Here is a 25,835-nt window from a genome sequence, read left to right as displayed (position 1 = left end):
TCTTTATCTGGAATTACTCAACTGTAAAATACACCCTGCTGGCCAACTCTGACACCAGGGAGTGTGGCAATCGTCATTCATCTGTTTATTCCACAAACGTGTTGAGCAACTACTTTCTGCCACCGCTAAGGTTTTCTGAAGCTGTCCCTCCACAAAGGGAGACCGCAAAGGCCAGAGATCATCTTCACAACGAAAGGTCACCGTCTGCTGAATGAGCCACCATAGCTTGGAGGTTATCAGCTCAGACAGCCATGGGTGGGACTCCAGCCCCACTACTTATTAGCCTCGAGCAAGTGAGTTATTAATTAGCCTCTGTTTTCTCATCAAAAGGCCTCACCGCAGTATTTGTAGAATCTTCCTGGGATCAAATCCTGGCCCTGCCATGACCTCTAAGCAAGTTACTTGTCTTCTCTGGGCCTCAGTTTCTTCACCTATAAAATGGAGATAATGACAGAACCTATTTCAAAGGGCTGTTGGGAGGATTAACTGAGTTCACAGATGTGAGGCCCTCAGAGCAGCACCTGATACACTGGAAATGCTACAGAAGTGTTTGCAATGACTATTCTTTGGACTTGAACACGCCGTATTCTATATTGCTTTATAAGTGTTCTTTCATCTTTGTACATGGATATCCCTTATCCAGTTAAGCTTCTTCAACACAGATAACCGCTCCCTGCACCCAACTCATTACCACTAGGATTAAGGGGGTCTGAAGAGCTTGAAGGAATCAAAGAAATGTGGGCACTAGTTTAACTAAGCAGCATTTTAGTGTAAGCCAGTTTCTAGATTTGATTATTGCAATAGAAAAATCCTGAAAAGTCTGTTTCCACTAAAACAGACTTCTAGTGGGAATAGAGATACAGTTGCTCATGGAACACAGCCACACCCAGAATCTCTTTCTCTGACAGCTTTCCCCGAAGCGTACAAACAGAAAGCTACCCCTCCTTGAGCATCATTGAAACTTGCACTTCAGCCACCCACATCCTGACCGCACCCTGGAATTTGTCATCCCCTGAATTCGATAGACATAAAAAATCTTAAGTTCCAAAACCCTACCCTCTGACTACAACCTTCTAGCCTTCAATTCTCCCCTTACTTCAGTCATCCTTGCCCTTGGACCTGACCTCTGGTCAGTTCCTTCTTCTCTCCACTTCCACCGGCTTCCTTCCTTCCTTTCCTAGGAAGCAGGTCCCTTAGTTGCTCACCCGGACCACTTTCTTCAGCACTTTGAAATTCCTTTATGACCCTAAGCCTGTGCCTCTGCTCAGAGTAAAACCTGGTCCCTGGGTCATCACAAGACACCGCATCTGTGCTCAGCCAGGCGGGAGGCTCTGCTACGGAAGGTCCTGTGATGGTGTAGATCATGGCACCGCCTTCTACTTGCCCGTCTCCCTCAGAGTTTCCAAAACATTCACTCCACCCCTTAAGGACCTTCTCAATATCCACCTCTTCTCATTCTCAGAGGAAGACCTTACCTCCTACATCTCAGAAAACTGAGGCCCTTAGCTGTGAAGCACCTTAACTTCCTGCCCTCCGCCGTTCACTCATCCAACAAATATTTCTTGAATGCCTGTTACGTTGCAAGCACTATGCTAGGTGCTGGGGATGAAGGAAGACACATTCTCTGCCTTCATGGTACTTACTCTTTGGTGATGGATGCAGACTTATAAAGAAGACTGATAAGAAGTCCAACTACCCACTGCGCTGTGAGAAAACCCAAACTACTTGGGTACCCCAGTTCCCAGTCTCAGCTGACCCCAGTTTTTGAGTAATCCCAGGCCAGACATCAGACACTGGAGGGGTGAAGCCTCTAGCCAGCTCTCGGCAATTTGAGTCACATCCAGCCATTTGAGGATTCCAAGTTCAGCCCTACACACTGTGGAGTAGAAACAAGCTGTTCCCACTGGCTTTATCCAAATTTATGACCCAAAGAACCCATAAGTAAGTCTATACCTTTACTTATCATATTCTTTCTCCACCTGGAACATATTTCCAACTTTCTTTGCTTGGCTAGATATTTCTTATTCCTTAAGACTCGATTTAGGCCTTCTCTTCTTCAGGAAGCATTCCCTAGACCCTTAGGTTGGGTTAAGTGGCCCTTCTCCAGGCTGCTTTTGCAAACCTCTTCTTTAGCATTATATAGAAATTACTTACCTTTGTTCACCCAGGATTTTATGTGTATAGCCAGCCTGGCACAAAGACACTCAATATATGCTTATTAGCCGAAGTGAACAGAGGTAGCCTCCACTGAGCTGGCCCCAGTAAATCTGTACAGATGTTTGTCTTCAGCGCCCTCTACTTTCCTCAAGCACCCTTCAACACCGCCCTCCAAGCCTCTCTTGCCCCAGTTCACTTTCAATATCACCGATCAGTGATAACTGAAAAATGCCATTAGCTTAGAGTGGGGGGTAAGCTTATAGGGCAGGAGAAGCCTTGAAAAGCATCATTTGGGTCCATGGAGTTGCTAAAGTCTAATCACTTAGAGCATGATTATATACCGGGGATTTGAGCTGAACTCTGTCCTCTCGTATTCCTGGCATGGAAGACAAGTGAGAGTGGAGCCTTGAGAAACAGAGCAGATACTCGGCATACCGCAGCGTAGACAACGTGTCCAAAAGGAGAACTGCTAGGGAGGGTGAGAGCAAGGGAGAAGTCTCAGGATTACAGACGCGGACAGCAACCTGTTGCTTTGATACCTGCCCCACTTTTTCGGTGTCCACGCCCATCGATTTTAAGACTGTTGTCACTGCATTAGCACTTTTTGGGGGTATTTAATGATGACACACACACCTACATTTATACTCTAAGATGCTGTTCCTCTTTGCTCAAGTTTATTTGGCCAGGGGTGGGCCCAAGCTGGGTCAGAGTCTCACTTCTGGGAATTACGAACTGAGATAGTCTCTCCGTGTGGCAAGAACTATTTGCAACAGTAAAGCTGGAGGGCAGCCAGGATATACAGTGTGGACTAGAGAAGCAGAAATGAGAGACAAGAGTATTGATGGCTCTGCAGTCCCGGGTGTCAGTCCCCTTCTCTCTGTCCGCAGGTTCTGATTACCTCCCCCTACTCTGTATCCTTAAAATAATCCTCCTTTTCCCTTTCAGACTTCTAGTCATTTGGGTTGCTGTTGCTTACAGTCAAAGAATCTTAACCAATACTACTGTGTTTCCCAAACTGTGTGCCAAGGTACCCTGGGGCACCATATTACACTCACTATATTACACAGGGGTGCTGTTCCTCTCTTACTTGGTTCAAGCTGTTGTATTGTTTTCAGTATGTCTTTCTATGTGCTGTATGCTCTATGTGGGTGAGGATGTTTGCTGACCACTAAAGAAAGAGATGAGGCGGGTTGAACAGACCATCAGGAGAATACCTGAGGGATGGATGGGAAGTACATTCAGGGTGGCCACGTGACCTGATGGACAGGACAGCAGGACAAGTCAGAGGATCAGCAGATGGATCCAGGCGTGGGAGCAGAGTGCTCCCACTAGAGTTGATATATTTTGGTAAAGGGGTTCATCCTATGTCTACCACGTGGGTGGTGAGCAAATCCAACGTGTGCTCATGTTTAAGGTTACTTAGAAAGCCAAACCCTAATCATGCTGAATTTTTGGTGTGCAACAGACTCAAATTATAGAACTTAAAATATCAGGTAAGTAACATGTTGACATTTTTGCGATCATACTGAGAAAATGAATATGAAGCTAATTAAAAATTTTACATTTATAAATCAAAAGATTAAACTTGGCTAAAATTTACTTTACAGGTAAATAACATGTTGACATTTTTTTTTTTTTTTTTGTGAGATCAGCCCTGTGCTAACATCCGCCAATCCTCCTCTTTTTTTGCCGAGGAAGACGGCCCTGGGCTAACATCCGTGCCCATCCTCCTCCACTTTATATGGGACGCCGCCACAGCATGGCTTGCCAAAGCAGTGCGTCGGTGCGCGCCCGGGATCCGAACCAGCGAACCCCGGGCCGCCGCAGCGGAGCGCGCGCACCCAACCGCTTGCGCCACCGGGCCGGCCCCAACATGTTGACATTTTTGCGATCACACTGAGAAAATAAATATGAAACTAATTAAAAATTTTACATTTATAAATCAAAAGATTAAACTTGGCTAAAATTTACCTTACAAAGAACATGGCACTGGGCAGGGGGTGGGGTAGGGGGGAAGGTAACTCAGCTTTATTTATGAAAATCACTGATGAAACAATAAAAAGGCCAAACTAAGCAGACATTTTTAGTTACAATATGAGCTGAAGTTTTATATTTCTTTATGAATTCAATTTAAAAAAGAGAAATGTCTGGAGTCAGCAATAGGCAGGTCCTTAATCCACTTTTAAGTCTTTTCCCACCAGCATGGCAGTCACGGGGTGCATACTTGCTTTGTGCTCTTGGTAGGTATGGATGGCTTGATCATGGGATTTGTCAAAGGCAGCAAGGTCCCTGCAAAAAAAAAAAAAAGAAAGATGGATAATGACTTGTTTTGGCAAATTTTATTACACTTGTAAAGTAAATGAAAAGCAAACAGATTAATCATGGTTATGTATGTCGTGGTTATATTTTTTTCCGATTGCCTGCCAAATCCATAGTCAAAATAACTTCACTGAGATATTCTTAAATTGTATCTTGCAGCCAAGATACATCTTCTTCTCCTTGTACCAAGCATTCTCTTACTATGCATCAAGTGACCTCTTCTTCCACCTTGCTGCAACATTTGAATCAAAAAGGTTTTGCTTTAGGTGCTCATTTCTTCTTGCATTTAATTTCTGACTCTTTTTTCCTGTCCATGCCCACTCACCAATGATCTTCTACTTGCCTTTAAAGATCTTTCTGTGTATATAGGATTGTCTTCGATTTATTTCCTTTCACCAGTGTCTAACCCTCTTTGACCCATAATAAGTAATCCATATATAACGCTTCTAAAAAAAACTAATGACATTATCTCAAATTTTAAATATTTAGAAGTGTTCATTCCTATTCCAAAATTATATCTATAATCTTTAACAAATTTAAAAATATTTATTGTTTTTAGATTGTATTTTACAAAGTATTTTAGCAACAACACAAACATTTGTTTAAGATTTTTCTTCCCCGTTCCTTATATAAATTCAAAGCACAGTCTGATTTGGTTCTTACTTGAATAAGGGTCGTGTAAACTTCATTCTTCCTTGTTCAGTCGCCATTTTTAGAGCCAAAGGAATTGCTTCCTCCCATTTCGATTGAATGCAGAGCCGTAACCATCTGAAAGGAGGATTTTTAGGGGGCATGGGATAGGAAAGGGGCAGGAAGGGGCAGGATATGATAGGTATATCTGAAAATTACTTTCATAATAATGAATAATCCCATTATAGTTACGTTGTCCACCACTTTATATTATGTCTTTATTCTGAGAATCTCAAATCCTTATATAGACAATGTAATTGGACGAAAGAAGGAAGAGGAGTTTGTTCTTAAAACAGATCATACGTTTTAAAAGATTTGAGTTACATAGGTGCTTGTGTAACTTATAAATGCAATTTCTGAAGGAATTAAACTTTAGTTTAAGCCTTACGCTATAAATATGAATTAAGAAAGATTAACCGTATAACAGAATCAAAGATTTCTAACTATTCCCATTTCAGAGTTGATTTGGCTAGTTGTAGAAGAATGCCTATTTACCACTGGATTCTTAATTCTGATTTTTTTTTTAAAGGCAAGAGAAGCTTAGAACAAATTCTAACAAAAAGATTAATATCATCTTATGGATATTGCAACTATTCCTTAAAGCCCGCTATCATTATTTATATTGATGCAGTAAATTTGACAAGGATTTCTCAAGACTCATGGAGGTCTCATCTACGGCTTTCCCTTTCTCCACCATTTTAAGCTAGTTTTCTACTTTCTTCCACAGAGACAAGTTAAAATGATGTACCTGAATCGTATTTCAGAATTGTTAATGGCATTGAAGTTGTACACCTCTTGCATTCGCTTTATGTGCCCCAATGGAAGAGGTGCCTAAGAGCAAAATAAAGAAATATGATGTATCATTTCAACAGGATTCCTGGGAAGAAAGGAGCTGGAGAGAAATTCTTAGCCAGATTAAAGTCCTAAATATTTTATAATATAGAAATAAGTTAGATCAAAATAAAAGAAACAAATGCGCACTAAAATAAATGTTGTGCAACTTATTCTGGATCAGGATGTTCTACGAGGAGCAAAGAGATAATTTAATTTGCGAGGGACGTAGAGAATTAAATGAGAATTACTCTCATCAGACTTTTTGGTATATATAAATATTAACCTTCAGACCCTTTCTAGAATCTTTCAAGTTCTTCCTTATACCTTACATATCTTAAATTTATTCCATTCTCCAGATTAAATCACAGTTTCTTAATTTTTTCCTCACTGATTCCTCCTAGCTTTATCTTTGTATATTTCCTTTAAAATCTCTTTTAAATTATCTATATCCCTACAAAATAGTAGTTTTTAAACTTTTATATTACAGATTCCTTTCAGAATCTGATGAATAATATGGACCCTTTCCTTAGGGGAAAAAAATGTATTTACCATATATACACAAACTTCTATATGTAATTTCAGAGGGTTCATAAACCTCCTGTACCTATCTTAACTTACACTAAAAGGAGAACACGTTTGGGTGAAGGAAAAAGAGCTCAGTTTGGACAAGTAGAGAGTCTGAGGTGCCCACGGAGTGCAGGTTGAGGTAATTCTCCTCGGTAGCCCCCACCTCATCTTACAAAACTCTCACCCCACACTCACTAACCGTCTCTGTTCTCGTTGACTGCCAGACCCTTCCCAAATTGTTTAGTCTCGACTAAACTCCATGTCCACACTGGCAGTCAGCTGGTTCAGGTCACCTCCTAGGCTCCCTCACTTCCCCCCCGTTTGCCTGCCTATTGCCCAGTCATCCCATCACGTTTTCTCTCTTCTTGGTCCTTGGCCACATGGCAGTGCTACAGAAATTTGTGAAACCGTGATGACCTGATGTACTAAAAACTGATTCTCTAAGGCCCTTTTTGCCTTAAAATCCTATTCATTTTGCATCAATTCCATAGAAAATTCTGTTCAAAGTCTTCTCCATCCCTCTCAGGGTCCTTGGACCTAAGACTTCCCTGTAATGTAGTAGTAAAGACCCAGTCATTATCTCCCTCTCACAATGGAGTGTCTCCTTGTAGTTTCACATATTCTTTTAGATACCTGGATTTGAAACCTTAAAATCTGTCCAAACAGATATTCCTGTTAACCTTCAAATCCAGTCAGTCATAAAACCCCATGCTTTCATCCCGTGTAATCTCCCTCTCATCTGTCCTGTTCTTTCCTTTCCCACCAGCTCCCTCCCTCATGTCTTATACTCCTGCGAGTCTCCAACCAACTTCACCACCCGTGTTCCTCACATCAATCCAGCCTTCACGTTACCAGTAGATTTGTCTTCATAATCCACCATTTGATCAAATGACTCTCCTGTTAAATGTTAAATCCTTTCCTACTGACTAGAATAAAACATAAAATTCTTATCTTAGCATTCAAGACTCATCATATCTGATCCTACCAGCCTTTCTAGTGTTATCTTCATTAACTTCTTTACCCAGAGCTATGACTTACCCCTGCAACACTGGGCACACTCCGTCACCTGCTGTTTCCCCCTGGACTGGACCTCCTACCTCCCCACTAACACTGCTCTACTTGGACCAAGCCCACTCCTCCAAAATCCTTCCTTGATTACACCAGTTGGAAGGGGGTCTTTCTTCACTAATTAAGTTTTTCTCAAATGATACCTAAAATATCCCTCCTTTTATTGCTAAATTTTGCATGTGTGACCTTGCCTACTAGATTATAAACTTTTTGAGGGCATGGCATATTTCTTTCTTACATATTTTTATATTCAGCACAATACTAAACACAGTAGGCATTCAACAAATGTTTTTAAATGAATGAATTTTAAAAATTATTTTTTTCCATTAGTTTCCACATTAATATTTTTTTCCAAGTTAGGTTTGACATAAATGTTGTGCCTTTATGCCCATTTTAATTTCTAATGTTCTGAGCTGGTACTTACTCTTTGGAGCATCTGTGCTAAAAATTCATTCAACTGATGAGAAGAGAGATCTTTCAAGTCGGCTGAGTTGAATGAATTTAAATCATCTTCTTTGGCCTAAAAAAAGATTGTAAAAAATAAATTTAAGCCTTAGCTACTTTAATAATTCTGAGATTGCCTCACTATAACTTAAAGAGCTGATGACTCCTAAAATCTGTATTACTCAAGAAAAATTAGACTATTAATAGTAAGAGTGGAGGAAACTTTTGACATCCTTTGTACCACTCACGATATATACATTTCCAAAGTAAAGAAACATTATGAAAAACATGTCAACTCATTTATAGGCCAATTCAAAAATTTGGGTAAAGGATCAAACTGCATATTCTTTTAAATATCACACTACTGAACTGATATGCCACAAACTGATGTCTCCCTTCATGCCCACACATTTTATTTTCCCTACTTAATCTTGGAAATCATCTATGAAAAAGAAAAGTGGGTCTGTACTTTTCAATTTAGGATTCATTGCCAAAAAATCTTTAAGGATACGATTAAAAATATGAAATAAATCTTATCAAAATAAGTATTTTAAAATCTTCTTAAACTAGTTTTAAATTCTTTTAAACTAGAGTTTCTTTAAATGTTAAGATAAATATATGCAAATGTTAAAAAAAAAATCAAATAGAACCGAATGAAAAATTCCTTTGCTTTTGCTCCTTGTCTCCAAGTCCCATTCCTCAGTAACCGATATTGCTCTTTGTACATCCTTCCAGAAAATTTAATGTATGCACATATATCCTTGAAAAAAACATATTTTACATCTTCCTCCCCCTTCAAAAGTTCCCTTAATATCAAAACTTCTTCCCTCTTTAGAACCTCACCTTAATATCAGAACTTACAGATCTCATTCTGTGCTCAAAAACGTGCAAATGTAAACTATTAAGGATACATTTGTAAGTGGTAAAAACATAAAAAGCAAGGGAATGATAAACCACAATTCAAGGTCATGGTGACCTTGATGGGAGGGCAAGGAGGGTAGAGAGGGGGATGAGATGAGGAGGGCCAAGTACTGACAGTGGAGGTACTTATGGGCACGACCAGCCTACTTCTCTCATAGGTAGCGGCTTGGATTTTTTATTTTCTTTAAAAAAAAAAAAAATCTTGAACTTAGATCTAAAAAATTAGTAATGATCTAACTTTGTTATGATGTTAGGAGACTCTCCAAAAAGATGTTATTTTATGTTAAATTAGAGTATCTTTTCCCTTGGTTTCTTGTTCATGTTCCTGATTTGTGTTATTCCTGATTTGGTTTTTGGTTTTTCTTCCTTCTTCTTGCTCTAAGCGGGTTCTCCCAATACCCAGAGCTTTCTACTCTTTTTTCTTTTTTTTTTTTTTTTTAAATTTTTTGTTTATTGCAGTAACATTGGTTTATAACATTGTAAAAATTTGAGGTGTACATCATTATACTTCTATTTCTGCATAGATTACATCATGTTCACCACCAAAATACTAATTACAACCCATCACCACACACATGTACCCAATTATCCCTTTCACCCTCCTCCCTCCCCCCTTCCCCTCTGGTAACCACCAATCTAATCTTTGTCCCTATGTGTTTGTTTATTGTTGTTATTATCTACTACTTAATGAAGGAAATCATACGGTATATGACCTTCTCCCTCTGACTTATTTCACTTTGCATTATACCCTCAATGTCCATCCATGTTGTCACAAATGGCTGGATTTCATCGTTTCTTATGGCTGAGTAGTATTCCATTGTGTATATATACCACATCTTCTTTATCCATTCGTCCCTTGATGGGCACTTAGGTTGCTTCCAAGTCTTGGCTATTGTGAATAACGCTGCAATGAACACAGGGGTGCATGTACCTTTACAAATTGGTGTTTTCAAGTTCTTTGGGTAAATACCCAACAGTGGAATAGCTGGATCATATGGTAGTTCTATCCTTGATTTTTTGAGGAATCTCCATACTGTTTTCCATAGTGGCTGCACCAGTTTGCACTCCCACCAGCAGTGTATGAGGCTTCCCTTCTCTCCACATCCTCTCCAACACATGTTGTTTCCTGTCTTGTTAATTATAGCCATTCTGACGGGCGTGAGGTGATATCTCATTGTAGTTTTGATTTGCATTTCCCTGATAGTTAGTGATTTTGAACATCTTTTCATGTGTCTGTTGGCCATCTGTATATCTTCTTTGGAGAAATGTCTGTTCAGGTCTTTTGCCCATTTTTTAATGGGGTTGGTAGTTTTTTTGTTGTTGAGGTGCATGAGTTCTTTATATATTATACTCTTTTTTCTTATCCTCCACATTTAATCAGTTTTCAAGTTCTTAACTAGCTATAAAATTAAACTTCAAAAATCTCTTTCAAATCCATTAATATTTCCTTCTGCACTGTTCTACTTCAAACCCCTCAAGCCTTCTTATGTGAACTATTATTGATACCTTCCTGGCTGGCCTTTTTTTTTTTTGTGAGGAAGATCAGCCCTGAGCTAACATCCATGCCAATCCTCCTCTTTTTGCTGAGGAAGACTGGCCCTGAGCTAACATCCAGGCCCATCTTCCTCTACTTTATGTGGGATGCCGCCACAGCATGGCCCAACAAGCGGTGCATCGGTGCGCGCCTGGGATCCGAACCCAGGCAGCCAGTAGCGGAGCACGCGCACTTAACCGCTACGCTGCGGGGCCGGCCCCCCTGGCTGGCCTTCTTACTGACTAACTTTTCCACCTTAACTGATCCTATATATTACACTGCCTGATTAACAAGTCCTAATACACAACTCTGATCATTTCGTTTGCAATTCAGAAAACTTTAAGGATCCACTGCTGCCTACAGATTGTTTTAAATTCCTTAGCCTGACATGTAAATTCCTCCATGACAGACAGCTAATTTATCTTTCCAACCTTGTTTTCCTTCTACTAATTCATGTATTTATCCTACAGTGAATAAATTTGGATGGCCCTGCAGATATAGAGGTGAATAAAAACAATTCCTGCTCTCAAAGAGATTAGAGCCTGGTGAAAGAAACAAAGGAGTAAACAAATACAGTAAAAGTTAAAAACACTCGTCAGAGGGCTGGCCCCCTGGTGTAGTGGTTAAGTTCAGCGCGCTCCCCTTTGGGGGCTCAGGGTTCACGGGTCCGGATCCCCAGAGTGACTGACACCACTTGTCAGCCATGCTGAGGCCACCACCCACATACAAAATAGAGGAAGATTGGCACAGATATTAGCTCAGGGTGAATCTTCCCCACCAAAAAAACAACAACAAAAACAAAAACCACGCTCGTCAGATTAACCAATCCTCTCCACTCCCACTGTAAAATGAACTGACCGATGCCCAGAGCATGCTGCGTGCTCAGTGATAGGCCACCCTCCACTTCCTGTGCTTTTCTGCTCCCACCTGCTGATTTATGTGCTGACCAAGCCAGCTGTAACTGTTTCCAAATGTGTTTATGTCAGTTGTGCTTATAATTATGAAATCTTCTTATATAATAGGAATTGGTGAAAGAGAAGGACCAAAAGAAGAGGAAATTTCTATAAACATTAAGTTTATCACTTTGGAAAAACTAAGTGAACATTAACTTAAAAATTACCATAGAAAAAATGTTGCTATAGAATTTGTAGACAAGATCCTTGTAAAAGATTGGGATAACAATAGGAAAAATCTAGAAGGATCTACAGATTACTTTGTAAGTGTATTTAAATTCTGTTTCCACTTTAAAGAAACTAAAACTGGAAATCACAGATGTGTTATGAATGTAGTTTATGCAGTTGACATATAGCCTTGGCCTTACAGTAAAAGTTTGAGGAATTTATGTTTTAAGTTAAAATCACTTATGATCAGTTTTTATGACATCTTGCTTTAACCAACTTTTCAATTAACTGACTGGTTAACTGAACTGCTTAACTGATTGGTTCCAACCTGAAGAGTACTTTACCCCATCTGAAAAGCCAGAAGTGGTGCGAGAGGGCCGTTTAAGGGACTCTGAGAGATGAGGAGGCAGAGCCTTACCTAGCCTGGGTGGGGGGAGAGAAGGGAGGGGTGGGAGGACGCAGAGAGGGCAGCATTGTAAAAGGCAGGAAGGCATGGAATAACACTATCTTAATGGAACTGCGAATAGGTCAGTGTGGCTCCAGCCCAAGGTCAGAAGGGAGGGGGAGGGTTGAGCGAGGAACCAGAATAGGCTCTAAGCTCCAACCAGATCGAACTCACCTCTCCACGCGTGCTCCATGTTTTGTTGCTGCTTGTAATAAAAACCTTTGTTTAAACACTGTCATTCCCACCCAGAATGTCCTCCTCTACTTCATCAATGTCTAAACCATATTCAAACCTAGCTGAAACGTCCTCTCTTGGAAGCTCTCCTTGAGGCTGCAGCCAATTCCAATTCCCTCACCCCCAGGTAGAGGCCATGGCTCCTTCTGTTGACCTCTTATTACTTCATCTGTATCTCTTTCATGCTGCTCATCACTTACTGTTTAGTATTATTTATGTATAAATCTAATTGCTTTATTAAACTATGGACGCTTCGAAGGCAAGTCCATCTCTCTCATAGTGCATGGCATAGCATTTTGTATGTAGAAAATCATGTTAAGAAATATTGGTTGAATAAACTTTAGAAAGAAGGTTCAAAAGGCAACATCTAAATTTGTTGCAGATAACAGGATGAAGGGTAGCAGAATATGCCATCCCGAAATAGGCCACTTTGGTATATCGGTTATTTTGAGCTGTAGGCTCTTGGAAAACAGCAAATGCAGGGAAAGGCTTTCTCTGAACTCCCATTATCTGCCTTAAGACAGATCTTCCAAAAGGAGCTCAATTGTCCTAAATCCCCTCCCCGGGAGTTTCATCAACCAGGGAAGACTGACTCTTATCACAGGGGAGGAAACTAAACGTCACCCAGACAAACTTTGTCACAAACTTGGTCACAAACTATCATACCTCGCATCTATCCTTCTAAGGGCCCACTCATCTTTCTGAAAAATCATTTACTCTCCCCTAAAAAGCCTACATTCCTCCCTCCTCTTTCCCTATTAAGATGGTGTTTAACCCTGAATTCTAAAGCTACCTGAGTTACTCATTTTCCCCCGGGGATCTCCCATGTATACATGAGGTATACATGTTAATAAACTTCCGTTTGTTTTTCTCTAGTTAATTTGTCTTCATAATAAGGGTCTCAGCTTAGAACTCAGAAGGGTAGAGGGAAAATTATTTTTCCTCCCCTACAATGATTATTCCTAAATTTTTCGTTATTTTCCATTGAAGTATTATCCACGGCACATCCTCACTCTGGTCTCTCTAAGGTTATATTTCAGTGAATAAATGAAGAAGCTCCTCTTCAGGAAGTTTCATAGACGCAAACAATAATACTGACAGAGCAAAAGGGCCTCAATCCTTCCCTCACTAACAGTTGGCATTAGGGGCCACCCCAGATCATTTTAGATTTACCTGGTACGTGTAAGGGCTATAATTGAAGTAATATCTTATAAATGATTTATGAAGAAAACAAGACAGGGAAAATGCAAATTTTTTTGTACACTTTTTTTAAGAGGTGAAAAGAATTAAGAAAATCAGAACTAATATCATCAATATCTGTTTGTTTTCCCTCTCAAACTTAACTTTACACCTTGGGGGCTGGTATAATATCATTTTGGACAAACTTGACTTGCGAACAGCCTTTCCGGATGCATGAGTTCATGAGTAAAGTACCCCCACCACCACCTTTATAAGTAGAGACATATTTGTACAGTTCAAAAAGGAGTCAAAAATCACATATTACTACTCACAGTGATCCATCTTTGACTTAAGGCAATACAAGCATTCGTCAGAGTCATATCATAACTGCAAGATGAAAAAATATTAGAGATTAAATTTCTTAAAAATGCACATGCTTTTGCATAAAGGCAATTTTGAAGTTACAGAACATACTTAAATTTCAAAGTTCTTTTTAAATAAAGATAAAGAACTCCAGAGTGATGGAAATAGGAAATCTTCTACCTGACTTAAATATTACTGGTGTCACCTAAGATCTTGGAAATCCATGTGGATACTAAATTAATGAAACACCTGATTATTCTCTGGAGAGAATGCCAGAACATCTCAGCAAAGATCGTCATATGCTTCAGGAGTATATGCTGAAGGGGCTGGGATGCAGTTGAACATGTTAGGTGTTTACTGTGTGGCAGGAGCAGTTCTAGGCACTCAGGACAACATGATAACCAACACAAAGCCCTTGCTCTCGTGGATTTTGCACTGTCTTGTTCCAACCATCTAAACATCCAACAAATCTGCAGGCACCTATTTGTGACAGGCGCTATTCTAGACGCTGGGGAACTAACAGCGTCACAGGAGACCCTTGGGAGACTCCAAATGCACGTGATGATTTCATTCCTCTCTTTTCAGAATAAAGTGGAAATAACAACCTTTGACCATTAAACAAAGCAAATCACACTAAGATTTGTGTGTTCTTACCCTAGAAAACAAATCATATGTTTTACAACAATGGAAGAGACCATGTCATGTGTGCAAAATTCTTACAAAACATTGCCCTCTTTGTCCATACATCAAGCTCGCTTGCTGTGAAATGTTTCTATTAGAGAACAGAGGGGTACCTGCCCCTTAGGGCCTAAATGAAGTAAGTTTTGATTAGAAGTAACCCTTGAACCTGCTTCAAGAGAGTTTGTGCCCCAGGGGAGATAATAAAGGGGTCAAAGCTGTGACCTCCTTTGAATCAGCTGCCAGTTTATCTTCAGGAAGTAGTCAGGCTGTGTTTGCCCTCAAGACCAAGTGGGATCAGAGGTCCCTGATTGCTCAGGCAGTTAATCACCTTCAACTAGAACATTACTTAGCACTGATTTCATAAGGAACACAGGACAGGAAAAAATCTTTGGTCTGTTTCTTGGTGCCCCAAAACTTCCTTCTCATTGTAATGAAAAGAACTAGGTAAGGATTAGCCCAGGGAGAGGAAGCAACCCTTATTTATGGCAAGGTCCTAAGAAAAGTAATGAGCAAAACCAGATATGAGCCCTGCTCTCACAGTGCTTCAATGTAGTGAAGGAGAAAGACTTTAATAATTACACAAATAAATGAAAATTACTACAGTGGCAACAGCTACGAAAAGGCGAAACACAGCACCACAAAACCCTAAATGGGAGACTTGACCTGGTTAGACAGGTCAAGGAATGCTTCCATGAGAAAATGGTTCTTGAGCTGAGATAGGAGTTAAGTGGGTAAAGAGTATTCCAGGTGGAGGGAACAGCATGTTCCTGGCTAGAATATGCGGTAGCTAGCATCCTCACATGACTCTTGGAAGACTAGGGTTCAGGTTCCTGATTTGAGGAAGGCGTTTAGTTTAAAAGGCAGTATATTGGAGGGGTTCAGACTACCAGGGTTTGAATCTCAACTCTTCTACTTACTTACTGTGCAACCTTAGGCAAGACACTGTACCTAGCTAAGCCTAGTTTGCCTCCTCTGGAAATGAGGATGATAACTTATAACACTGTTGTAATGATTAACATAATATTTATACAAGTTATTTTTTCTTATTGTAAAAGTTTTGAAGGAAGGGGCAATATCTTACTCTTCTCTGTATCTGTCACCATCCTTGTGCAGAAAGGAGGTACTCAATAATTGCTTTCAATGAATTGAACTAATTTATATTTATAATATCATGGAAATTATTCATTTGACCTCAGGGTTAAGGTTTAAACACCTAAGAACTCTCCTCTCACCACTAACTAGTAATAGCTTAAAGAAGACATAAAACCCTTTCAGAGGAGCTGAAAGGATTTAGGAGAATGAGAAGGAGACCATGAACAGGTTAAGTACTTACTTGGGTTTTACAGGGGGCAGTCCAGGAGAGTAGAGCCAGGCATTCCAATCAACTTGATTGAGAATATCAACCTGTGAACAGTAAGAACACCCAGTTTGCTATAGAACAATCTTTTCTATTGAAAAACATCTAAAACAGACTTTTAGGTCCTCAAATCTGTAATTTTGTCTATACTGACATGTCAAGATAATTTCTAGGTCTCTTTTCTAAAACACAGTTATATTAACAGTGTTTTGTTAAATAATTAAAATAGGAAAATTAAGTATATACAAAAAATTTCTGAAACATAATATTGCAGATCTCTCTGAAATAGGAAAATTCTACACATTAGTTCCCCTTGTTGAGATCACAGGAAATAATTTAAATAGGAAAAAATACAATGAAAGATTGAGTCTTAAATTCTAAACCAGTACTACTATTAAGTAATTCCAATCAGCCTAACAAAATAGCCATTAAATAAAGATATATTGGGCATGAAAAATAAGAAAGCTTTTTAAAATCCAACCTTATCTTTAAAGTGGGAATATAGGAACTCCTTCCAGTCATCAGTGGTTATGCTCTTGTAGGAAAATTTCTCAACATAAGCTTTTAAGAATCCTAGGAAAACCTCTAGGAGTTTAAAAAAAAAAAAGAAGAAGAAAAGAAAAAAAAGCCAATTAACAGAAAGGTAATTATTTAACATATATTTTGGTGCTTAGCATTATACTATTAACCACAGAAAACAAAGAACATTCAGAGATGAGGGAAACCAATGAGGGCTTTAAGAGTGAAAGAATGTTCAAAAAGGGAGGTGAGACTTAAGTTGGGCCTTAAAGAATATATGTAATTTGGTGGAAGGGAGATGAGAAATCCTAATTGCAGGATTTCTGGGGGACAAGACAATGAAGACACAGAAAAGGAATACACAACACAAGCTGTAAAAGCAATGACCCTAGTACGAGTAGAAAGGAGGAAAATAAGAAAGGCAGAATCAGTGCAACTGAGGGAGGGCCTTCAAAGTCAGTCAATGACTACCTACTATTTTCCTAATTTTTAAAATACTGATGAGTGTTTTTTAAATCAAGCGGCACAATTGAGAACTCAGCAGTTATTCGAAGTTTTAAGTAGAGAAGTAACATTAGAAAATGATACAGATTTCAACTGCTACATACAGCATGAACTTGAAGAATAAAATGGGGGCAAAAACAACAGTTAAAAATTCTTCCTTATTCTTCCCATTGCCCTCAAAAAAAAAAAAAAAAATCAGAAAATGCCAATGACTTGCCTGGTCCTCCAAGAAGCTGTTCAAGGTGAAAGAGTAAAGCAAAGCCCTTCTCATAGGGAACTGAAGAATACGCTACGTCAGGGTCTACATTCGTCAGATCAACCACAAGTTTGGTGAAAGGATGTGTATCCCCAAAAGTCTTTATCTGCAAGACACAAAATTAGGTGAATGTTCAAATATGAAGACTGGTTACTACCACACAAACAAGCTAATAAGGAATTATTACTTCACTCAGTGGCATACCTTTAGAGGAGTCTAGAACTTAAACTTAGAGACTGGAAATTGTAGGATATGTTAGCATCAATTTTTGGAAGTCCATTAATAGAATGGCTACTTGTGTAATGTTCCATGTTATTTCTTGCCCAATAATAGGCTTTGTTCTTATTAAAGACTAGAAAAATGTTTCAATACCTAGTCAGCAAATTTAGCTTTCAGGAGAGAGCACTTAAAGATGACAGAAACATACCAAATAAAATTCAAACAGAGTAACCGACTATATTAATTGCAAAGACCCAATGAGGTCCCACTGCTCCTGAACAAGACCTTATACAGGATAATGACTAATATGTATCAATAGAACATTATACCAGCATCTGCCTGATTTTCCACACCTGTAAAAACGAGTTTATTGTTGCTACTTAGTATTGATGCTTTAAAAACTAAATTTTTGAACACCTATACAACTTTGGATGAATGCCTTTAAAAGTATGACTCATTTACCGAATTCTGTAGCTCTCCCCATCCTCCCAGAGCATGAAAATGTCTGAACTTTTCACCAAACAATCGTCCACAAATGTGGCGTTCCAAGTACACAGTATGTCCTTCATTTAACCTGAAAAAAATTTTTAAAAAATAAATAAATAAAAACAGTGACACAGCTGAGACGAAACGGCATTTTAATTAACAGGATATTTTCTTTTTGGCTTTTCTACAGAGTAAAGCAATTGTATAGCCTAAATACCACAGTCTAAGCAAATTGCCTATGTGGATTCTCTGCGTTCAATTCAGGACAATGGGAGCCCAGCCCAGCAGGTGACAACAGGGAAAATTAAGCCATGGTTCTGGTTTTATGTGCCCATGTATTAAAATGTGACCATACCAGGAACTACATAACAAGCATAAACTGATTACCTCTACTCTACCTAACATGACAAGTATTACAGAATTTTTTTTAAATCCCTGTTTACCAAAGAGACGATAACAAAGAAAAACAAGATATATATACACAAAACAATTCAGAGTGGTGGTAAGCAAGAAAAGAAATTAATCAATAACAAGAAACAATAAAGAAATAATAATAAAAAAATCTTACCAAAAGTGATCCCAAGTTTTGTTGGTCACTAGATTTCCTGTCCAACTATGAGATATTTCGTGTGCAATAACCTACAGAAAACAGTGGAAGTGATTAGCAGTAACTGATTACCCTAATCTAAAGAAACTCACTATGCAAGCAATCTGGTTCTCTCAATTCCACGGTGTTCAATTTTTTTTTTAACATTAGCTAAGATATTCAGGGAGTTAGTTCAGCAAAAAAGTCATAATTTAGCCAACAACAACAAAAGTACAGCATAGTTAAAAAAATTAGAAACAAAAAAATTATTTATAAGATATTAAATTAGATGGATACATGACTCTATTAAAAAATATTTCACAACATATGAAGAGATCAAACCATAAAATGTTCTTAAATCTGTTAAATCTAGTTGTTAATGTAACAATGTCTTGCAACAAGAATCCCCAAGCTATCTTTTATAACCATACGTTCAACAAAACAACACAATGGATATTTTAAAATCAGTTGACTTAATACATCTTGAGGGTAAGAGCATGATAATAAATTTAACTTACATTGGAGAGTGACTTGTCACCGGCCTAAAAAAGAAGAAAATTACATTAGTATTTCAGTCATCAAGTTACAGACTATATCTGAAAGACCGCCTACGTCAAGATGTAGTATTCTGGCATTAACGGTCCATAGTATTTCTGCTATGGCACTCCAAAGAGTTCAAAAGTGACACGTATTGAGAAAATAAAACAAAAAATGCAGAACTAAAACACAGCATAATTCTTTCTCTCCCTAATCTCGGGAATTTTTCCAATACCAGGAGGGCAGTATACTTGTATCTAATTAACTTCTGGGAAACATTTCTCCTACTTTCATTTTTTTATATCCGCTCTTATTTACCCTCATGCACCTTCATTCTCTCCTTACTACCCACAGTATATTTAAGAAAAGATTTTAGTGTCCTATGTCTCCTGTGGTGTGTTTTGTTTTATTTATTTAGTTGCTAATCCATTACTCACTTGGTTCTAGGAAGGATCTAAAGTGGCTTACAAAGGCATATAAAATATTAGCTGTATACTGGAGGCCTAATCCTTTCCTACACATGGTAAACTGAGTTGTTGTTTTTTACCAGTACCTATAGGCCAAGTGTAAATGGTACAGTTTCTTTGTCTGTATACATAATTCATCAATAAATTGTTATTACACAGCTCTCCCTCCTCCAACATCCCAAAACACCTTGAACATAATATTCTTTTCTCCCAAATGGCCAAATTATTTTCTTTTGAAAAATGAGATGATGGTAATAACCACAATAAGCAATAAAATCAGAAACAAGAGTTATATAAATAAAAGACTTTTTGAAAAATATTATTAGGACTCTAAGTTTCTTCATATCTAGGTTTAAGTTTGAGAAGAACTCAATTTCAAATGAAGGACTATTTACACTTACCAGCAGAGTAGGAGTTACGAAAGTGAGGCAAGGATTTTCCATGCCGCCATAGGGGAAAGATGGCGGCAGGACCAACAGGTCATACTGCCCCCATACGTACGGGCCTCCCAGATCTTCGGCAATTTTAAGCATAGATTCAGTCTGGAAAATTAATGCATATATATTTGTATGTCTTAATCATTACCATAATAAATTTCTTAAAAGTCCATATTGCTTTCTATGAAGGCTGCAAGTTAATGATACTTAAAATGTATCAACTGCAAATTCACATAAAATAAGATATATTTAATTCTTTTACCGCATTACTTAAAACCATCACATTTCATACTCAAAATCCTAAATCCATTGTCTACCACAGTTATTAAAAAGGGTAACTAAATGACCAACCTCAGAAAATTCGTAAGCAGACTTTTCCACCTGCTCTTTCTCAGACCATACCAATGTTCTTGGGCCAATTTGTCTGCAAAATTAAAAAGCTTAATAAAAATGAAATTCAAGACCAATTACTCACCTGGTTCTAGGCAAGGTTTAAAGTATTGCATACAAATCCTTACAGAAGGAGTGTGATTTACCATGTGCTTATGGGGCGGAGGTGAGGTTAAACGGCTTCTCTGAGATACAAACCTGCTTTTGTATATGCAGCAATAAATATGCAACTCTATAAAGGGGCTCAGTCTGGGCCAGACAAAAACTGAGACATAAAGTTCCCCCAAAGGTGAGCTTACTGGCTCTGGTAAGACCTTTGGGGATCTAGTTTCCTCCCGTAATCTCACAACTGTAGAAACCCAGTCATGGCTCAGTAAGAGATTATTCCAGAACAGGGGTGGATGTAAGCTTTGTTATGCACTTAAAGGTTGAACACTCTTAATATGAGTGTTCAACAAATGGAAAGAAAAACAAATAGAAAAAGAGGGAAATCCTGTCACATGCTACAACATGGATGAAACTTGAGGACATTATGCTAAGTGAAATAAGCCAGTTACAAAAGGACAAATACTCTAATTCCACTTATGAGGTATCTAAAGTATCAAATTCATAGATACAGAAAGTAGAATGGTGGTTACCAGGGGCTGGAGGGAGGGAGAAATGGGAGTTGTTATTTAAAGGGTATAGAGTTTCCGTTTTGCAAGATGAAAAAGTCTGGAGATCTGTTTGACAACAGTGGGAATATAATTAACCTACTAATTACGGAACTGTCTATTTAAAAAGGGTTAAGATGGTAAATTTTGTGGTCTTCTTACCACAATAAAAAAAAGAAGAAACAAGTAGAACTATATATGACTTATATAGGGCTAGAATTCAAAAATATTTTTTCATATAAATTTCATCTTAAAAATTTTATGTCACATCAAACCCGAAACAACAAGGCTTGCCTCGGGATCCTGCCCCAGAGAGGCAGTAGACATGAGAGCAGTGCGTCTCAAACTTTAATGCGCATACAAATTATCTGTGGAGCTTGTTCAAATACAGATTTTGAGTTAGTAGGTCTGGGATAGTGCCTGAGAATTTGCATTTCTAACCAATTCCCTGGTGATGCCAAAGCTGCTGGTTTGTGAACCACACAAAGTAGAAATGGTAGCCAGTGCTGCCCAGCATAAATTTAATGAGAGCCACAAATGCAAGCCACATATGTAATTTTAAATGGTGTAGTAGCCACATTAAAAAAAAAAGCAAAATGAAGCAGATGAAATTAATTCTAACGTATTTTGTTTAACCCAACATATCTAAAATACTATCATTTCAACATGTAATCAAAATAAAAATTATTAATTAAATATTTCATTCTTTTTTTCATGCAAAGTCTTGTGTATATTTTAGACTTACAGTACATCTCAAGCCTCACGTGGTTCGTGGCTGCTGCACTTGACAGTGCAGGTCTATGCTGCATGGGTTCCAAAGTCAGGTGGCCTAGATTTGGGTCCTGGCTCTGACATTTCCTAGCTGTGTGACTCTGAGCTAGTTATTAAAACTCATCGAGCATCAGTTGCTTTATTGGTAAATTGGGAAAAAATAATCCTATCTACTCCACAGAGTTGTCAGGATTCAACGGGATAATGCATTGGAGTTGGCACATAATAAGACCTTATAACTATCAGCTGCTGTGACAATTATTATAATTATCATTTACTGAGTGCCTCCCATAGGCCAGGAGCTTTCAATATGTTAGGTCTGTTAATCCTCACAAAAGTCCTTTGAAGTACATATTATTATCTCTAGTTTTTAGGGGAAGAATATGAAACTCAGAGAGGTGAGCTGCCCAAGGAGGGAACCGGAGTCTGTGTTTGCCTGGCTTCTCTATCACGTCCACATTCCTTGCAATTTAAAGCATGAGACTTCCACAGACATTCCTAATTTTCAGTTGTTTGGACATAAGAACAACCAAAAAATTACAAAGGATGGGTACTCTAGCTATTGGTAAAATTTTAATAAAATATCTTATGTTTCTGTAATATTTATAGGCTTCCAAGTGCTTTACAATATTTCCTCTCTTTTGTTTCACATAACCACCCTATGAGGTAGGAAAGAGAGATATGATAATTCAAGGATGAGGAAATGGAGGTTATGAGCAGTGACTTGTTCCAACTCATATTAGAATCCAGACCTCTAACTAAGGTAGGAGCATGCTCATTCTATAGTACTTGGACAATCTAAGGGGGGATGGGTAAAGATTTTTTAATTTAAAATTAATTTGTTTGCTTACATTTTATAATTAGATTTGAATTTTTCTAGAGCTGTCAGCTTGATATCTTGAGAAACGCACAAATGGTCTACCAATGAATCCTGATGAAGGTTCAAGATGCCTAAGGTTTAATCTTCCATAAACTCCCAAATTTGTTCAAAAGCTCACCTGCTTTCTAAAGCTCCAACGACTAAAGCAATCAAGTAGCAGGGGATCGGGACCTAAAAACAGAAATCAAGACACATACCACACACTCGAATTAGTGTTGACAAGTGTTACAGACTATGACAATTCACATTTAAAAGTAAGTAAATTCCCTTTCAAATCTCCAGACATCAATACGGATTACTTTCCTTTTGTGCTTCTCAACTAGTTCTTATTTTTAAGGAGTCAAATAGTTCAAAATTGTGACATAAAACCTTTCAAAACATCTATTTCCCTTTTATTCCATTAGGAAGGAAAGCTTCTGAAATGTGAAAAACATGATTGCACATAGTAATACAAGGTACATTTCAAGCATTTCTCAAAAATTAGCCTATAAGAAGGCAAATTGTGCTTTCTCTCTTAAGTTTTTTGCTTTTTTCTCTTAAAAAAGTTTTTTTAATCCTTTTTTTAAACCACTCCTGGTATATTTGAGAGACATACAAACTAATCCAGCAGTAAGAAGGTTTGGAAGCTTGGAATCCCAGAAGCTGGGGTGGGCGCAAAATGGTCCACTGTGGCTCAATTAAGTGTTCTGTTAAGGAGGTCGATTAGAAAAGCATACATAAACACACACACACACACTTCATTGAAGGTCAAAGACACAAGTCAAATTACCAGCTACATAGGAATTTTAACTTAAAGGACTGAAACAGAGTGCTTTTTTGGTCTAAGACAGCTTTTCCGTTTGTAAACACTCAACCACCACATGTCTGCACAATGGTGCCAAGGCAGGAGAAAGCGTAACTTAAAGGAACAGGAAATCTGCTATTGACGGGGACAAGGGAAAATGGAATCAAGTGCGCTCCCTACTATGCCATCCAGCAACTTCTTTCTTCAACACAACACTGTAAGTAGAACACAATATTTTAAAAGCACAAAAGAAAGGAAGAAAACAAAAACAGAAGCTGCTTTCTAAATTCTGAAATATTTCAAAAGCAATTATGCTCTCTGCATGGGTAAAAACTATTTGTAGTTCACCACCAACTAAAACAAAAATCTAGATCCTCAGATCTTACTTTTTGGCTGAATCTGTATATTTTCCTGCTGGAGTCTTCTGGGTCAGATGCTTCTCCATCACGAATGGCACTCATAAGGGCCACCAGTTCTTTAGGAACAGAGACCTAATCGAGAAGAAAAGTCATTTCCAGTTATAAATAAAAGGTTCTATGTATCTTAAACTACATACGTAAAATAACTTTTTTCCCTTTCCTGACTATCTATACAATAAACTATGAACCCAGTAAGTTCGTATGTATCAGTTCTATAAATACAATTAGCAATATGTAAAACTGACTTCTTTAAAAATGAATGTGAAATATCTATCCACTCATTTATCCATATTAAGAGCATTTGGGGGGCCGGCCCGGTGGCACAAGCGGTTAAGTGCGCATGCTCTGCTGTGGCAGCCCGGGGTTCACCGGTTCGGATCCTGGGCGCGCACCGACGCACCACTTGTCAAGCCATGCTGTGGCGGCGTCCCATATAACATGGAGGAAGATGGGCACGGATGTTAGCCCAGGGCCAGTCTTCCTCAGCAAAAAAAAGAGGAGGATTGGCAGACGTTAGCACAGGGCTGATCTCCTCACACACACAAAAAAAGCATTTGGTAGAAACCAGATTAAAATCCCAGCTCTGCCATTTACTAATTGCATGGACTTGAGCAAATAACCTCCCCATGCCTCAGTTTCCTTATCAAACGAGGGTAATACTTCATAGGATTGCTGCAAGGAATAAATAATATAGAAGAGCCCAGCACCATATCTGGCAATGGCAGCCTCCACTCCTGCTCCCCTCCACACCCTCAAAACAGACTCAAAAGGATGCTATACTCACTTTAGGACAGAAGATCAGTTTTGAACAATTTTATACTTGAAACTTAGAGTTATAAATAGAAGAACTTTTTAAGGATCACGATTTTGAGAAACTAAAACTTATTGCCAAGAACTGTGAAATAATTTTCTCTGGAAATTTGTATGGAAAAGATCCTTATGGGGCAAACCATATGGTCACTTAAATGTGTACCCTAGCTCCATGACTATGCAAGTTTTATTTCTAACGAACGCCAGAATCAAGGACTATCCCCTGAGTAGCAAGCATACATTCCAGTAAGTGCTAGACTATCATGTTCTTCCTGCACGGCCCAGCGTTCAGAGCTCTTTCTGAGGCAGGCCCAGCATCAGGAGCTCCAGAAGCAGTGCCCCAACAACCACAGATCCTAGAGCTAAAAAGCATTCTGGAAATAATTTGGTTCTGCTTCCTCCCTTTATGTAGGCAGTGATGTGTTATACAGATGAGACAACTGAGGTTGTGAGGTTGTAAGACTTGCCCAAGGTCATACAATTAGTAAGCGGTGGAGAAGAGTCCAGAACCTGGGATTCTTTGCCTCCAAGTATAGTTTTCTCTAGCACTATACTAGGTGTGATTTGGTTGTGGAATGATCTGGGAATCAAGAAGGCCCCATAACTACAGGTTGGTCCTCAATTCTATTTGCTTGGTCTAAGTAGATCTGGCCTCTAGGATAGTATTTGTTTATTAATTATAGTCCTTTTCTAAAAGGATTAGCAGTACCTATGATAAGAATAAGTTGGAAATGTATATAGGTAAGTCTGCAATGTATGCCTGTTAAGATACCTAGATAGAGGTTTATATGGCTACAGAGTACATTTATGAAGCTTTAATCCTGCAAATGTTAATTTTTGAAAGTTAAAGTTGTTACCCAATTCTTGCTTTTAGGTCCAGAATTCTGAATTCCTTTTAAAATCAGAATGGTACCCATTTCCTTTTTTTACACTTACGTTCAAAACTGCCTTTAAAACAGAGATTCAAAATGAGGTCCATAGCCTGTTTTTTACATATTTCAGGTAGAATTTAATTAAGTAAAATATTTCTAGCTATAAAAATTCAATTATTATCTCTGCTTATCATTTATACCACATTTACTTATATGGATCACTTAATTTAGTTAATAATTTCTGATATTTACCTCTGCACTGTAGGTTAATTTCACAGAAGGAGTGTCCTGACAAGGGAGAATTGCTCTGCAATGGATAGCCTGGGAGGGG

General features: G+C 38.5%; 1 protein-coding gene across 1 annotated transcript in view; it reads right to left on the bottom strand.

Annotated features, from left to right (window-relative positions):
- Window positions 1-4,163: 4,163 nt before the first annotated feature.
- Window positions 4,164-25,835, bottom strand: part of LTA4H (leukotriene A4 hydrolase) — a 31,879-nt gene continuing 10,207 nt past the window's right edge. The window contains exons 4-19 of the mRNA XM_004417978.3: window positions 25,757-25,825; window positions 23,790-23,894; window positions 22,738-22,790; window positions 20,277-20,349; window positions 19,890-20,030; window positions 19,003-19,026; window positions 18,467-18,537; window positions 17,875-17,986; window positions 17,155-17,299; window positions 16,396-16,499; window positions 15,891-15,961; window positions 13,846-13,900; window positions 8,060-8,155; window positions 5,915-5,997; window positions 5,140-5,244; window positions 4,164-4,446 (exon numbers count right to left, since the gene is read on the bottom strand). Of these exons, the coding sequence (XP_004418035.1) occupies window positions 4,329-4,446; window positions 5,140-5,244; window positions 5,915-5,997; window positions 8,060-8,155; window positions 13,846-13,900; window positions 15,891-15,961; window positions 16,396-16,499; window positions 17,155-17,299; window positions 17,875-17,986; window positions 18,467-18,537; window positions 19,003-19,026; window positions 19,890-20,030; window positions 20,277-20,349; window positions 22,738-22,790; window positions 23,790-23,894; window positions 25,757-25,825 (1,425 nt within the window). The 3' untranslated portion in view covers window positions 4,164-4,328. The remainder of the gene's footprint in view (window positions 4,447-5,139; window positions 5,245-5,914; window positions 5,998-8,059; window positions 8,156-13,845; window positions 13,901-15,890; window positions 15,962-16,395; window positions 16,500-17,154; window positions 17,300-17,874; window positions 17,987-18,466; window positions 18,538-19,002; window positions 19,027-19,889; window positions 20,031-20,276; window positions 20,350-22,737; window positions 22,791-23,789; window positions 23,895-25,756; window positions 25,826-25,835) is intronic.

The sequence above is a fragment of the Ceratotherium simum genome, chromosome 25 (genome assembly GCF_057802395.1).
Source record: "Ceratotherium simum simum isolate JZ-2026a chromosome 25, ASM5780239v1, whole genome shotgun sequence".
NCBI classification, from domain to species: domain Eukaryota; kingdom Metazoa; phylum Chordata; class Mammalia; order Perissodactyla; family Rhinocerotidae; genus Ceratotherium; species Ceratotherium simum.
The sequence above is the reverse complement of the archived record's forward strand: the minus strand, read 5'-3'. Positions and strand labels throughout refer to the sequence as shown.